The sequence below is a fragment of the Pristiophorus japonicus genome, chromosome 21, assembly GCF_044704955.1.
Source record: "Pristiophorus japonicus isolate sPriJap1 chromosome 21, sPriJap1.hap1, whole genome shotgun sequence".
NCBI lineage: Eukaryota > Metazoa > Chordata > Chondrichthyes > Pristiophoridae > Pristiophorus > Pristiophorus japonicus.
Window position 1 is genome coordinate 33457134 of NC_091997.1, and position 16326 is coordinate 33473459.

At 47.8% G+C, this 16326-nt stretch overlaps 1 protein-coding gene across 2 annotated transcripts in view; it reads left to right on the forward strand.

The window, feature by feature from the left end:
- Nucleotides 1-16326, forward strand: part of skap1 (src kinase associated phosphoprotein 1) — a 641866-nt gene that overhangs the window by 134248 nt on the left and 491292 nt on the right. For both annotated transcript variants that reach the window (XM_070864573.1, XM_070864574.1), the window contains exon 5: nucleotides 7816-7935. In XM_070864573.1, the coding sequence (XP_070720674.1) occupies nucleotides 7816-7935 (120 nt within the window). The remainder of the gene's footprint in view (nucleotides 1-7815; nucleotides 7936-16326) is intronic.

The window sequence follows — 16326 nt, forward strand, 5'->3', positions numbered from 1 at the left end:
TACAGCTGTTCCATGGCCTTGGGAAGCCTCAGCGCAGTCACTCTGCAATGTGGGAAATTTCACACAGCAAGATCCCACAATCAGCAATGTGATCAGTGGTCCGAGAATCTGTTTGTGATGTGTTTTGAGCTACACATGTTGGCCAGGACACTGGGGAGAACGGGGATCTTGCTGCAGGACTAACTTTATCCATCTATTGATAGGTTCGAATCTTATTAAAATGCTTTATTTCACAAAGTCCTGCTGTTTCTAGCAAACGAGGGGAGAAGTCTGCTCCCTAATGTATGGGAATAAGCTCTGAGCAAAGATAAGAGAAAATTAAGTTAACTGTCTACGAAGGAGAGGGTTAAAGAAGGAGCTGATTGGGATACAGACAGTATTAAATGGTGTCGGTACAGTAAACTGAGAATACTCTGGGAGCTTTGTCAGCCCAGTGAGACAAGACATCAAGTTAAAAGAGTGAAATGTTAACTTAAAATGGACCTCAGAACTTCTTTCAACTCAGAGTAGAATAATCTATGGGACAACGCAGTGAACTCAGACATTAAGGAAATTAAAACCATGAATAGTAGAATGATACAGCACAGAAAGAGGCCATACATAGGAACAGGAGGAGGCCATTCAGCCCCTCTAGCCTGTTCCGCCATTCAATGAGATCGTGGCTGATCTGTGACCTAACTCCATATACCCGCCTTTGCCCCAAATCCCTCACTACGTTTGGTTAACAAAAAGCTATCAATCTCCGATTTAAAATTAACAATTGATCCCAGCACCAATTACCGTTTGTGGAAGAGAGTTCCAAACCTCTACCACCCTTTGTGTGTAGAAGTGTTTCCTAATTTCACTCCTGAAAGGTCTGGCTCTAATTTTTAGACTGTGCCCCCTCGTCCTAGACCCCCCAACCAGCGGAAATATCTACCTTTTCTGTTCCACCGTAATATCTTGTAAACTTTGATCAGATGATCCCTTAACCGTCTAAATTCTAGGGAATACAACCCTAATTTGTGTAATCTCTCCTCGTAACTTAATCCCTGGAGTCCGGGTATCATTCTGGTGAACCTACAGTGCACTCCCGCCGAGGCCAATATACCCTCCCTCAGGGTGCAGTCCTGGCCCTGTGCCTGTGTCGGCTCTGTGAAAGAGCTCTCCCATCAGTCCCACTCTCCTCCCTCCCCAAAGACCTGCAGTTTTTTTATTTTTCAAGTATTTATCCAATTCCCTTTTGAAAGTTACTATTGAATCTGCCCCCACCGCCCTTTCAGGCAGCGCGTTCCCGATCATAATGACAATTGGTGCACAGGTGAGCGAGTTGGAATATAAGGGGGATGAGCTTTGGGTCAATAGGCTTATCGATCCTTAACTGTTCCTTCCACTCTTGTTTTCAATGTTGGCCTGAGCCACGGGCGGAGACGACACTGGACCCGGGCACCACAGCCCCTTTGGTTTCAGCATGGCGAGGGACCAGAGGGCATCCCTTGGCCACTGCTGCTCGTATGGTTGCTGCACACACTGTCCTCCCCCGGCGTTCTGGGTGGTGAATTCACTCACCTCACTGTCATCATAGGCGGTCCCTCGGAATCGAGGAAGACTTGCTTCCATTCTAAACATGAGTTCTCGGGTGACTAAACACTCCAATACGGGAATTACAGTCTCTGTCACAGGTGGGACAGACAGTGGTTGAAGGAAAGGGTGGGTGGGGAGTCGAGTTTGTCGCACGCTTCTTCCGCTGGCTGCGCTTGGTTTCTGCATGCTCTCGGCGACGAGACTCGAGGTGCTCAGCGCTCTTCCCAGATGCTCTTCCTCCACTTAGGACGGTATTTGGCCAGGGACTCCCAGGTGTCGGTGGGGATGTTGCACATTATCAAGGAGGCTTTGAGGGTGTCCTTGAAACGTTTCCTCTGCCCACCTGAGGCTCGTTTGCCGTGTAGGAGTTCCGAGTAGAGCGCTTCCTTTGGGAGTCTTGAGTCGGGCATGCAGACAATGTGGCCTGCCCAGCGGAGCTGGTCGAGTGTGGTCAGTGCTTCGATGCTGGTGCGCCTCGCTGTCGTGTGTTCTTAAACCGGCTGGTGGGGCACGTGCCTTGGGTTTGGTGGCAGCATTCCTGCCTCCTGAGTCAGAAGGTGCAGGGGTCGAGCCCTGCTCCCGACAGTCCTGGCGAGTGCTGTCCAAGCTCTGGCCCTGAATTCCGGGTCGCCATTCAGTGGGATGCTTGCGCCCGGCGCATGTGGCTCCCCTGCTCCCAGCTCATTGCTTGGGTCGTGGAAGCCGATAAAACCCTCCCGCATACCCCCTTCTCCGCCCCATCGGCTGATATAAAGATGGTTACGGCCATGGAAGGAGTGTTGACATCGCGCCTAGTTAATCAGCCCCAGAATCCACCCACTGCTTCCCGCTGCTCTCTCCAGGGGAAGAGGGTGAAACAAGTTCTCCTCTCCGCTTCGCATTCGAGCCACACGCTCCGCATCCCACGCAGCTGGCTTTACAACAACAACTTGTATTTATATAGCGCCTTCAACATAGTGAAACGTCCCAAGGCGCTTCACAGGAGTGTTATAAGACAAAAAAATTAATTTGACACCGAGTCGAATTAGAAGAAATTACAACAGATGATTAAAAGCTTGGTCAAAGAGGTAGGTTTTAAGGAGTGTTTTGAAGGAGGATAGAGGTGTGCAGAGGTTTAGGGAGGGAGTTCCAGAGCTTGGGGCCCAGGCAACAGAAGGCACGGCCACCGATGGTAGAGCGATTGTAATCAGGGATGCTCAAGAGGGCAGAATTAGAGGAGCGCAGACATCTCGGCGGGGGGGGGGGGGGGGGGGGAGGGCGGTTGGGGGGCTGGATGAGATTACAGAGATAGGGGGAGGGGCGAGGCCATGGAGGGATTTGTAAACCAGGATGAGAATTTTTGAGAATTTTGAAATCGAGGAGTTGCTTAACCGGGAGCCAATGTAAGTCAGCGAGCACAGGGGGTGATGGGTAAGCGGGACTTGGTACGAGTTAGGACAACAGAATAACCAAGCATGTGCGGTATTTTGAATGGCCCTTAAAGGGGCCACATGCCCCCCCCCCAAAAAAAAGTGGAACATTGGTGTAAAGATCCGAAAATAACAAAGTTGCTATTTATTTGAAAAGGAAGCAGTGAATACTGGTCCATTGGTTTGGTAGGGGGGCAGTGAATATTGCCCCGATTCAGGTGAAGGATGTTGGTGAATGGATCATTTCGAATTTTAAATCTGGTATCTGAAGCATTTGAAGATCAGCCACACAGTATGGGTAGGCTGCAGTGGGTACGGCTGTGCTGGAAAGGGAGCTAAATTCAGAACTAATCTGCGGAAACAATATTTCAGTGAGTGAGTGGTCAATCTAGGGAACAGGCTCCCTCGGGAGATGGTGCAAGCAGTTAGTATTGATCCACTCAAATGCAAATTAGATAGATTTCTTTCAGAAAATAACATTCTGGGATAGAGCCTTGTGTGAAACTTGACGTGTGACGAGCTCGGGAGGAGCAGGGGACTTTGGGTCTCTGGTTCGCAAAGCTCTCCGCCACTGGGGATTTTCCTCACCTTGTGTCTGGCTCTGTTGTACACTCATGCAATGTATGCCCCTGTGAGTATGCTCATGGGTTTGTGGAGCTGTTGCACTGTGAGTGGCTTAGCCAATCACGTGATGTCCACAAAACTCAATAAAACCCCAGCCAGTTGGATTCGGGGGATCCACGATGGGGCAGGTGGTTGTGAGCCTGGTGGATGAACTGGTAATGTGTAGCGTGATTGTTAAACCTTTGTTAATAAACCAACTAGTTCTTAATAGCAATGTGTTGCTATGAATTCTTAAGCAAAGAACCCATGAACAACAACAACTTGTATTTATATAGCGGCTTTAATGTAGTGAAACGTCCCAAGATGCTTCACAGGAGTATTATGAGATTTAAAAAATTTGACAGCGAGCCTCATAAGTAGCAATTAGTGCAGGTGACCAAAAGCTTGGTTTATGCTGGGGATATGTGGTCGGAAGCTCATTTCAGGGTCAAATATGACACCAATGACACCCAGAAACTTCTTCACCCAGAGAGTGGTGAATCTGTGGAATTCTCTACCACAGAAAGTTGTTGAGGCCAATTTACTAAATATATTCAAAAAGGAGTTAGATGTAGTCCTTACTACTAGGGGGATCAAGGGGTATGGCGAGAAAGCAGGAATGGGGTACTGAAGTTGCATGTTCAGCCATGAACTCATTGAATGGCGGTGCAGGCTCGAAGGGCCGAATGGCCTACTCTTGCAGCTATTTTATATGTTTCTAAATACATTATATCATTGATAGAGTAATTGCTGTGATTGGTCAACAACTCCATTATCGTTGTATCATAGGACGACCAGGATGGTAGAAGTGGAACTCGATAAACAAGATTCACTTGTTCCTGTGTAAAGCTCCATCTCCAGTTGTTCCAACAATATGTCCAAACGCCAGCCTCAGTTGAGTGCCCCCTGCAGTATTAGTCAGGTATTGCCCAGTCCATCCCACGGCCTTTCTGAGTGAGATTGCCCAACATAGTGCAAAATCAGGGCTTGTTTAGCGCTGTGGATCATCCAAAGCCCCCAGAGCCTGGGTTGGGACGGTGCAAACTCATTTCTGTCAGAAAAAATAAACTTGCATTCATATAGCGCCTTTCACGACCACTGGACGTCCCAAAACGCTTTACAGTCAATGAAGTACTTTTGGAGTGCAGTCACTGTTGCAATGTGGGAAACGCAGCAGCCAATTTGTGCCCAGCAAGCGCCTTCAAACGGCAATGTGATAATGCAGCACTCCCTCAGCACCGCACTGGGAGTGCCGACTTAGATTTATGTGCTCAAGTCTCTGGAGTGGGTCTTGAACCCACAACCCACAGAATTGAAGCAATATTGGCCAGGACACTGGAGAGAATCTTTCTGTTTTTCTTCAAAATCGTGCCGTGGAATCTTGTGCCCGCCTGAGAGAGGACAAGGGGCCTCGGTTTAATGTCTCATCCGAAAGATGGCACCTCCGACAGTGCGCCGCTCCCTCAGGGCTGCCCCTCCGACAGTGCGCCACTCTCTCAGCGCTGCCCCTCCGACAGTGCGCCACTCCCTCAGCACTGCACTGGGAGTGTCAGCCTAGATTTATGTGCAAGTCCCTGGAGTGGGACTTGAACCCACAACCATCTGACTCGGAGGCGAGAGTGCTGCCCACTGAAGGACTCTGTCAGGGCTCCCAGCACACTGTCCCGGTGGGCCCAGAACTTCCCTGGGGTTTCTGTGGTTGCATCACTGTAACTTTGCCGGGAGCGGGGGCGGTTAATGCAGGGCTTCCTGCCCCCGGGAAAGGTTACAGCAGCAGAATTCCATGGTATTTCAGGAGCCCACCATATCCACAAGCCCCAACCCTCTGCCCCGCACCCCTCCCTGCCCCTGCTTGCGGGCGAGTTCGGATACAGGCAGTGTTTTGGATCAGGTGAAGTTTACAGCGTGGATCATGAGTTAATCTCTTGGTGGTGTTGGTTGGAGGGAGGAACGTTGGCCAGGTCACCCGGGGAGCACCCAGTTCTTCACCACAGGATCTTTCTTGCTGCTTGAACTGGCAGACGTGGGCACCTTAGTTTGTTTTCTCACCGATTGATAGCACCTCCAGCAATGTGACTCCCTCAGCGAAGGTTCACCAGACTGATTCCGGGGATGGCAGGACTGATGCATGAAGAAAGACTGGATTGACTAGGCTTATATTCACTGGAATTTCGAAGAATGAGAGGGGATCTCATAGAAACATGTAAAATTCTGATGGGATTGGACATGTTAGATGCAGGAAGAATGTTCCTGATGTTGGGGAAGTCCTAAACCAGGAGTCACAGGATAAGGGGTAAGCCATTTAGGACCGAGATGAGGAGAAACTTCTTCACTCAGAGAATTGTGAACCTGTGGAATTCTCTGCGACAGAAAGTTGTTGAGGCCAGTTCGTTAGATATATTCAAAAGTGAGTTAGATGTGGCCTTTACGGCTAAAGGGATCAGGGGGTATGGAGAGAAAGCAACAATGGGGTACTGAAGTTGCATGATCAGCCATGATCATATTGAATGGTGGTGCAGGCTCGAAGGGCCAAATGGCCTACTCCTGCACCTATTTTCTATGTTTCTATGTGCAGTGTGTTCGTATCAGCCTACATTGTGTGCTGGTCTGGGGTTTGAACCCACGTCCTCCGGACACAACAGTGCTTGCAACTGTGGCATGGGTTTCTGGTCAAGGCAGGATTTGGTGGCTCCCAGACATTTTTTAGTGGTGTTCTTTGATTGTATCCTCGCTCGCACCGAGTCCCGTTCACCCATCACCCCCTGTGCTCGCTGACCCACATCGGCTCCCGGCCCGACAATGCCCTGAATTTTAAAATTCTCATCCTTGTTTTCAAATCCCTCCTTGGTCTCGCGCCTCCCTAATCTCTGTCATCTCCTCTAGCCCCACAAGATCTCTGCGCTCCTCCAAATCTGCCCTCTTGCACATTCTCGATTTCCATTGCTCCACCTTCAACTTCAACCGTGCCTTCGGCTGCCTGGGCCCCAAGCTCTGGAATTCCCTCCTTAAACCTCTCCGCCTCTCTACCTCTCTCTTTTTCCATTTAAGACGCTCCTTCAAACATACCTCTTTGACCAAGCTTTTTGTCATCTGCCCTAACATCTCCTTAAGCGGCTCGGTGTAAAGTTTTGTCTGAAAACACTCCTGTGATGCGCCTTGGGACATTTTACTACATTAAAAGCGCTATATAAATGCAAGTTGTTGCTGTACATGGGAGGGGTGGGGGGGGCAGGTGGGCGAGGGCAAGTGTGCATTGATGTAGATTTACAGGGGGTCACACTGGCACGGGCTGCCCACTTGAGATTGACAAGCTGTGATAACTTTAAGCAGTTGATGGGATAAGTAAATCATTGACAAGTTTGCTGAAGAAAGAATTGGAATTTATATAGCGCCTTGCACATCCTCAGAACATCCCAGAGCCCTTCACAGCCAATCAAGTTATTCCTGTGATGCAGTGACCATCGTCATTCAGACAAACGTGACCAGTCAATTCTGCACAGCAAGATTCCACAAGCAGAAAAAGAGTTTCATTGACCATTTAAATCTGTCTTTGGTGGTGTTGGTTGTGTGAAGAATATAGGGCAAGACACCGGGAATAACTGGCAGATGGGGGCCTTGATGTAATGTCTTATTTGAAAGATGTTGACTCTCTTGGTACTGCCCTGGGATATCTAGCCCAATCTTTGTGCTCAAGCCCTAGTGAGCCTTGAACTCTGAGCCTTCTGAGCCAGCGGTGCGTTTGAAAGATCATCCTTTTGAAATTGGGGCTACCATTTCATGTTGGCATTTAAACTAAAATTTGTTTAAATCTGTGAATGTGAATTATATTGCAGAGGCCAGCACAGGCTAAAGTGCGGGGGAGCTGAATTAATGTTGGCTCTTTAACCAGTGTTACTGCAGCAACTGTGCATTTTAATTCAGCCTTTACAACTCATTACCGTTTCAATCTCCACCACTCATTCTGTAATTAAAGATAGTCTGTGACAAACGGGACACATGCACTTGTTTGAGACTATTCAAATTCTTTGTAGCTGTTCAATTTTTAACATTTTTTAATAAAACCACATTGCCCTTCCATGATCAGTTAATGTTACTAAGAATAACTCCCTGACTCTGCAATTGTTAGCGAAAATCGGGTTTGAAAACTCCAGTTGTTGAGACGATGAGATTTATTGTGCCATTATTTGACTAGTTCAGTGTAAGGTTTAGTTAATTGTTCCCCTCTCTTTCTTTTGGACAGGAGAATCTGGTGACTCAGGATCAAGACACGACGACAGCTCTGATGATAACCAGAGTCTGAGCCATGTTACATCAGGGCTCTCCGACAGTGTATCAGTGGCCTCCGATAACCAGGATGAAGGTATGTCGAACCACATCAGTATGCGAGTCTGGCTCTGTAGTCGTGACCTCTTGTGCCGTTTGATGCTGATCTGCCAGGAGCCTGATAAGAAGCTGGCTGTCAGCAGCGGGGTTAAGGGATATTTATCTCTGTGCAGGGGTGGGGAGGGGTGCAGAGAGATAGCCGGAGCTCTGGCGTTTCCTCCAGTGGGGCCCAGGAGAGCTGTGGCCATGCCATCTCTTGGAGGCAGGAGAAGGCGGCTGGGATCAAGCAGTGGGATCGTCGGAGCTGCATTGCTTTGCAGGGTGGGGAATGAAATAATCGGCAGATGTTCTGCATAGCTGCGTCGTATCACATTCCTTACACTGGGCTTCGTTCTCTGGTCTCAAATAACTGAACTGTTTGCTCTCGGTTTTAAAAAAAAATGTGTTGGGAGTTTTTTTTATTCGTTCCTGGGATGTGGGCGTCGCTGGCAAGGCCGGCATTTATTGTCCATCCCTAATTGCCCCTTGAGAAGGTGGTGGTGAGCCGCCGCCTTGAACCGCTGCCGTCCGTGTGGTGAAGGTGCTCCCACAGTGCTGTTAGGGAGGGAGTTCCAGGATTGTGACCCAGCGATGATGAAGGAACGGCCGATATATTTCAAAGTCAGGATGGTGTGTGACTTGGAGGGGAACGTGGAGGTGTTCCCACGCGCCTGCAGCCCTTGTCCTTCTAGGCGGTGGAGGTCGCAGGGTTGGGAGGTGCTGCCAAAGAAGCCTTGGCGAGTTGCTGCAGTGATCTCAGAAATAATGCAGTAGAATGAATATTTCTCTTATGTGCAATGTTCAGGACAGCGACATACATGTGTGTGTGTGTATGTCTCTCGCGCTCACTCTCTTGTGCGCTCTCTCTCGCGCGTGAAATCTCGGCAAAGGCACCACTCGTGCGCTCTGCAGGCCGGGGTGGGCGCAATGGAGATACAGATTGGACCTCGGTGGTCCGGCACCCTCAGGACCTGACCGGTGCCGAACCAGAGGATTCCCCAAACCACGGGAGGTCAGTATATGACTGTACCGATACACCCTACATACACATATGCCTAGCCTCGGCTTACTGGTGCCTGTAGAGTGCTGCTCACCGCTCTACATCTCATTTAGGGGTAAATTAGAGCTAAATAATAACACACAACACCAAGAGGCAGGACTGCTGGCCAGATGTGAACAAACTTTGCCGAAGCGCGGGAAACTGGGACGCCGCCCACGCAAAGCGGCAGTTCCGCAAACACGTGCCGAACCACAGAGGTTTCCGGACCAGAGAGATTCAACCTGCACAACGTGACTTGCTCTGGAGTACGATCCTTTGTGTAGCATCATAGAATAATACAGCACAGAAAAAGGCCATTCAGCCCATCGTACCTGTGCTGGCTCAAGACCTGTTCATTTAGTCCCGTTCCAACTCTTTCCCCACAGCCCTGTCATTTTGTCCTGTTCAAGTATTTATCCAATTCCCTTTTGAAAGTTACCATTGAATTTCTTTCCACCGCCCTTTCAGGCAGCGCGTTCCCGATCACAGCATTAAAAAAAAAACAATCTCCTTATCCTCCCCCTCTGGCTTTTTTTGCCAATTATCTTAAATTTGTGTCCTCTGGTTACCCAACCTCCTGCCAGAGGAAACCATTTCTCCCTATGTCCTCTATCAAAACCCCTTCATGATGATATTGAACACCTCTATTAAATCTCCCCTTAACCTTCTCTGCTCCTCAGGAGAGCTTTCTCCAGTCTCTCCATGTCACTGTAGGGAGTATGGCTGCCGCTGCAGTGGTGTAGTGAGGAGTGTTGGAGGTCTTACTCGTATGGAGGGAATGTCTAGGGCTGGGACCGGTGACACTCAGCCTGGACCAAGGGACTACTTCAGGTAATCGTGACCGATAATGCCCATGCTCTAGTCCAGGGATATTGTCTGGCGAGGAAAGACCCAAGAGGGAGGAGACTTTTCAAAGTTATGGAAACACCAAATATGGAGCAAAGCCCCTTTTAACAGCATCAATATTGCATTTGCAAAGTCTTCCATGTGACCTCTCTAAGCAAGGCTATCAAGATAGTGGTGGCACGAGATTGTGGCGGAGGTGCGGCGAATGTTTGTAGCGGAGGAGCGGCGGGAGATCGTGTTGGAGGTGCGGTGAATGAGGGTACGGGGCCTAGAAGAGCTGAGGGCCCAGGGGCAGCAAGGGCCAGCCCACACTGCGTTGTGTGCGCGCACTGGGTCCGTGCAGCAGAGCAGGTCTCCAGTCGTCCTGGTTCAACCCTTGCCACTGGACCAAGACCTAGCTCTGTTGAGCCCGTGTGGTGGCTGATGTGCAACGGTCACCACATGTTAAAAAAAATCCACGTACAGGCATCTTCCACCCCTGGAGTTCAGGACTGGAACATCGGGTCCTTCATTGAAACATCTGTGTGGAAGCAAGTCATCCTTGTTCGAGAGACTGCCTATGATGATGGGGGCAGTACTGAGAACAGAAGAACTTAAGAGATAGTTACAGGAGGAGGCCATTCAGCCCCTCGAGCCTGTTCCGCCATTCAATAAGATCATGGTTGATCTGGCCGTGGACTCAGCTCCACTTACCCACCCGCTCCCCGTAACCCTTAATTCCATTATTGGTTAAAAATCTATCTATCTGTAACTTGAATACATTCAATGAGCTAGCCTCAACTGCTTCCTTGGGCAGAGAATTCCACAGATTCACAACCCTCTGGGAGAAGAAATTCCTTCTCAACCCGGTTTTAAATTGGCTCCCCCATATTTTGAGGCTGTGCCCCCTAGTTCTAGTCTCCCCCACCAATGGAAACAACCTCTCCTCTATCTTTTCATGATTTTAAATGTTTCCATAAGATCACCCCTCATCCTTCTGAACTCCAACAAGTAAAGACCCAGTCTACTCAATCTATCATCATAAGGTAATCCCCTCATCTCCGGAATCAGCCTCGTGAATTGTCTCTGTACCCCCTCCAAAGCCAGTATACCCTTCCTTAAGTAAGGTGACCAAAACTGCACGCAGTACTCCAGGTGCGGCCTCACCAATACCCTGTACAGTTGCAGTAGGACCTCCCTGCTTTTGTACTCCATCCCTCTCGCAATGAAGGCCAACATTCCATTTGCCTTCCTGATTACCTGCTGCACCTGCAAACTAACTTTTTGGGATTCATGCACAAGGACCCCCAGGTCCCTCTGCACCGCAGCATGTTGTAATTTCTCCCCATTCAAATAATATTCCCTTTTACTGTTTTTTTTCCCAAGGTGGATGACCTCACACTTTCCGACATTGTATTCCATCTGCCAAACCTTAGCCCATTCGCTTAAATTATCTAAATCTCTTAGCAGCCTCTCTGTGTCCTCTACACAACCCGCTTTCCCACTAATCTTTGTGTCATCTTCAAATTTTGTTACACTACACTCTGTCCCCTCTTCCAGGTCATCTATGTATATTGTAAACAGTTGTGGTCCCAGCACCGATCCCTGTGGCACACCACTAACCACCGATTTCCAACCCAAAAAGGACCCATTTATCCCGACTCTCTGCTTTCTGTTCGCCAGCCAATTCTCTATCCATGCTAATACATTTCCTCTGACTCCGCGTACCTCTATCTTCTGTAGTAACCTTTTGTGTGGCACCTTATCGAATGCCTTTTGGAAATCTAAATACACCACATCCATCGGTACACCTCTATCCACCATGTTCGTTATATCCTCAAAGAATTCCAGTAAATTAGTTAAACATGATTTCCCCTTCATGAATCCATGCTGCGTCTGCTTGATTGCACTATTCCTATCTAGATGTCCCGCTATTTCTTCCTCAATGATAGTTTCAAGCATTTTCCCCACTACAGATGTTAAACTAACCGGCCTATAGTTACCTGCCTTTTGTCTGCCCCCTTTTTTAAACAGAGGCGTTACATTAGCTGCTTTCCAATCCGCAGGTACCTCTCCAGAGTCCAGAGAATTTTGGTAGATTATAACGAATGCATCTGCTATAATTTCCGCCATCTCTTTTAATACCCTGGGATGCATTTCATCAGGACCAGGGGACGTGTCTACCTTGAGTCCCATTAGCCTGTCCAGCATTACCCCCCTAGTGATAGTGATTGTCTCAATGTCCTCCCTTCCCACATTCCTGTGACCAGCAATTTTTGGCATGGTTTTTGTGAAGACCGAAGCAAAATAATTGTTTAAAGTCTCAGCCATTTCCACATTTCCCATTATTAAATCCCCCTTCTCATCTTCTAAAGGACCAACATTTACTTTAGTCACTCTTTTCCATTTTATATATCTGTAAAAGCTTTTACTATCTTTTTGTGTTTTGCGCAAGTTTACCTTCGTAATCTATCTTTCCTTTCTTTATTGCTTTTTTAGTCATTCTTTGCTGTTGTTTAAAATTTTCCCAATCTTCTAGTTTCCCACTAACCTTGACCACCTTATACGCATTGGTCTTTGATTTGATGCACTCCTTTATTTCCTTGGTTATCCACGGCTGGTTATCCCTTCTCTTACCACCCTTCTTTTTCACTGGAATATATTTTTGTTGCGCCCTATGAAAGAGCTCCTTAAAAGTCCTCCACTGTTCCTCAATTGTGCCACCGTTTAGTCTGTGTTTCCAGTCTACTTTAGCCAACTCTGCCCTCATCCCACTGTAGTCCCCTTTTTTAAGCATAGTACGCTCGTTTCTGACACAACTTCCTCACCCTCAATCTATATTACAAATTCAACCATACTGTGATCACTCATTCCAAGAGGATCTTTTACTAGGAGATCGTTTATTTTTCCTGTCTCATTACACAGGACCAGATCTAAGATAGCTTGCTCCCTTGTAGGTTCTGTAACATACTGTTCTAAGAAACAATCCCGTATGCATTCTATGAATTCCTCCTCCAGGCTACCCCGTGCGATTTGAGTTGACCAATCGATATGTAGGTTAAAATCCCCCATGACTACTGCCGTTCCTTTTTCACATGCCTCCATTATTCCCTTGATTATTGCCCGCCCCACCGTGAAGTTATTATTTGGGGGCCTATAAACTACGCCCACCAGTGACTTTTCCCCCTTACTATCTTTAATCTCCACCCACAATGATTCAATATTTTGTTCATTAGAGCCAATATCGTCTCTCACAACTGCCCTGATATCATCCTTTATTAACAGAGCTACCCCACCTCCTTTCCCTTCTTGTCTATCTTTCCGAATCGTCAGATACCCCTGTATGTTTAATTCCCAGTCTTGGCCACCCTGCAACCATGTTTCTGTAATGGCCACCAAATCATACCCATTTGTAATGATTTGTGCCGTCAACTCATTTACTTTATTTCAAATGCTGCGTGCATTTAGGTAGTTACAGGAGGAGGCCATTCAGCCCCTCAAGCCTGTTCCACCAGGCAATGAGATCGTGGCTGATCTGTATCTTTACCCCATCCACCTGCCTCGGTTCCGTAAACTCTTAACACCCCCACCCAAAAATCTAACAAAGATGCTACAATTCTGAGGTAAAGGAGTTGGGGTAAGTGTGTGAGAGCGCAGGTTTTCAACTTGGTGAGGGTGTATTCTGCTGTTGCTCAAGGTCACTGGAATGGTGCGAAATGTAAAACTCATATTTGAAGTATTCTAATAGCCACCCCTTCTAATTCGTGACCCCCGACCCCCTTGCTTGGCTTGGACTCCTCAGCCCCATCTCTTCTCATTGGTGGATTTACTCGTTTTTGCAAATTGAATACAGGAAGTAGTGACATCTGAAATGATCACCTAAAATTAATCGTGTAAAAAAAATTGAAGTAATGACAAAGTTCAGAAATAATTACCTTAATCTACAAAATGTGACATTTAATTACAAATTAAATTTTAAGAAACTACCCTCACAGTTCACCCTTGGGGCTTTTAAATAAAGAGGTTTTGTGTTAAAGAAATTCTTTGGTGCCAAAGTCAATTAAACATAGGGAAATGGTTTTTAATACAAGAATTAGCACACACGGCACGCTGTGACTTCTCCTAATGTGTCAGCCGTAGCTCAGTGGGCAGCACTCTCGTCTCTTGAGTCAGAAGGTTGTGGGTTCGAGTCCCACTCCTGAGACTAGAGCACATAAATCTAGGCTGACACTGCCAGTGCAGTACTGAGGGAGTGCTGCACTGTCGGAGGGGCAGTGCTGAGGGAGTGCTGCACTGTCGGAGGGGCAGTGCTGAGGGAGTGCTGCACTGTTGGAGGTGCCGCCTTTCAGATGAGACATTGAACCGAGGTCCCGTCTGCTCTCTCAGGTGGACGTAAAAGATCCCATGACACTATTTCGAAGAAGAGCAGGGGAGTTCTCCCCGGTGTCCTGGCCAATATTTACCCCTCAATCAGCATAACAAAAAGATTATCTGGTCATTATCACATTGCTGTTTGTGGGAGCTTGCTATGCGCAAATTGGCTGCGGCGTTTCCCACCTTACAACAGTGACTACACTTCAAAAGTACCTTTGGGACATCCGGTGGTCATGAAAGGTGCGATATAGAAATATAGAAACATAGAAAATAGGTGCAGGAGTAGGCCATTCGGCCCTTCGAGCCTGCACCGTCATTCAATGAGTTCATGGCTGAACATGCAACTTCAGTACCCCATTCCTGCTTTCTCGCCATACCCCTTGATCCCCCTACTGGTAAGGACTACATCTAACTCCTTTTTGAATATATTTAGTGAATTGGCCTCAACAACTTTCTGTGGTAGAGAATTCCACAGGTTCACCACTCTCTGGGTGAAGAAGTTTCTCCTCATCTCGGTCCTAAATGGCTTAGCCCTTATCCTTAGACTGTGACCCCTGGTTCTGGACTTCCCCAACATTGGGAACATTCTTCCTGCATCTAACCTGTCTAAACCCGTCAGAATTTTAAACATTTCTATGAGATCCCCTCTCATTCTTCTGAACTCCAGTGAATACAAGCCCAGTTGATCCAGTCTTTCTTGATATGTCAGTCCCGCCATCCCGAGAATCAGTCTGGTGAACCTTCGCTGCACTCCCTGAATAGCAAGAATGTCCTTCCTCAAGTTAGGAGACCAAAACTGTACAAAATACTCCAGGTGTGGCCTCACCAAGACCCTGTACAACTATAGTAACAACTCCCTGCCCCTGTACTCAAATCCCCTCGCTATGAAGGCCAACATGCCATTTGCTTTCTTAACCGCCTGCTGTACCTGCATGCCAACCTTCAATGACTGATGTACCATGACACCCAGGTCTCGTTGCACCTCCCCTTTTCCTAATCTGTCACCATTCAGATAATAGTCTATCTCTCTGTTTTTACCACCAAAGTGGATAACCTCACATTTATCCACATTATACTTCATCTGCCATGCATTTGCCCACTCACCTAACATATCCAAGTCACTCTGCAGCCTCATAGCATCCTCCTCGCAACTCACACTGCCACCCAACTTAGTGTCATCCGCAAATTTGGAGATGCTACATTTAATCCCCTCGTCTAAATCATTAATGTACAGTGTAAACAGCTGGGGCCCCAGCACAGAACCTTGCTATACCCCACTAGTCACTGCCTGCCATTCTGAAAATACCCATTTACTCCTACTCTTTGCTTCCTGTCTGCCAACCAGTTCTCAATCCATGTCTGCACCCTACCCCAATCCCATGTACTTTAACTTTGCACATTAATCTCTTGTGAAAGGTGCTATATTAATGCAAGTCTTTCTTTACTGCGTCATGTCGTGGTTCTGCTGCGTGAGGTGGCGGGCGCTGTGGAGGCTCGAGGCAGGAAAGCAGCACACATGGCCTCGCTGGACCGACTGAAACATTACAGCTATTTCGTTGGCCCTTCGTACCTTCCCCCAAACACAGGATAGCAAGCAAAAGCCGACTTGATTCTGTGGGTCAAATAAGAAAGACTTGCATTTCTATAGTGCTTTTCACATCCTCGGGACATCCCAAAGCGCTTTACACCCAATGAAGTGCTTTATGGAGTGTCATCACTGTTGTAATGTGCGAAAGGCGGCAGCCAATTTACGCACAGCAAGCTTCCACAATGTGATAATAACCGGCTAATCTGTTGTTTCTTTATGTTGATTGTGGGGTAAATATTGTCCAGGATACCGGGGAGAACTCCCCTGCTCGAAATAGTGCCATGGGATCGTTTACACCCACCTGGGAGAGAGCAGATGCGGCCTCGGTTTAATGTCTCATTTGAAAGACGGCACCTCCGACAGTGCAGCACTCCCTTGGCACTGCACTGGGAGTGTCGGCCTAAATTTTTGTGCTCAAGTCCCTGGAGTGGGACTTGAACCCACAACCTTCTGACTCTGAGGCGAGGGTGCTGCCCACTGAGCCACAGTTGACCTGCAACGTTACTGAGGTGGGAGTGCTTTGTGTTTGACGATACCAGGTGCTGTCGAAGAAGAGGCTGTTC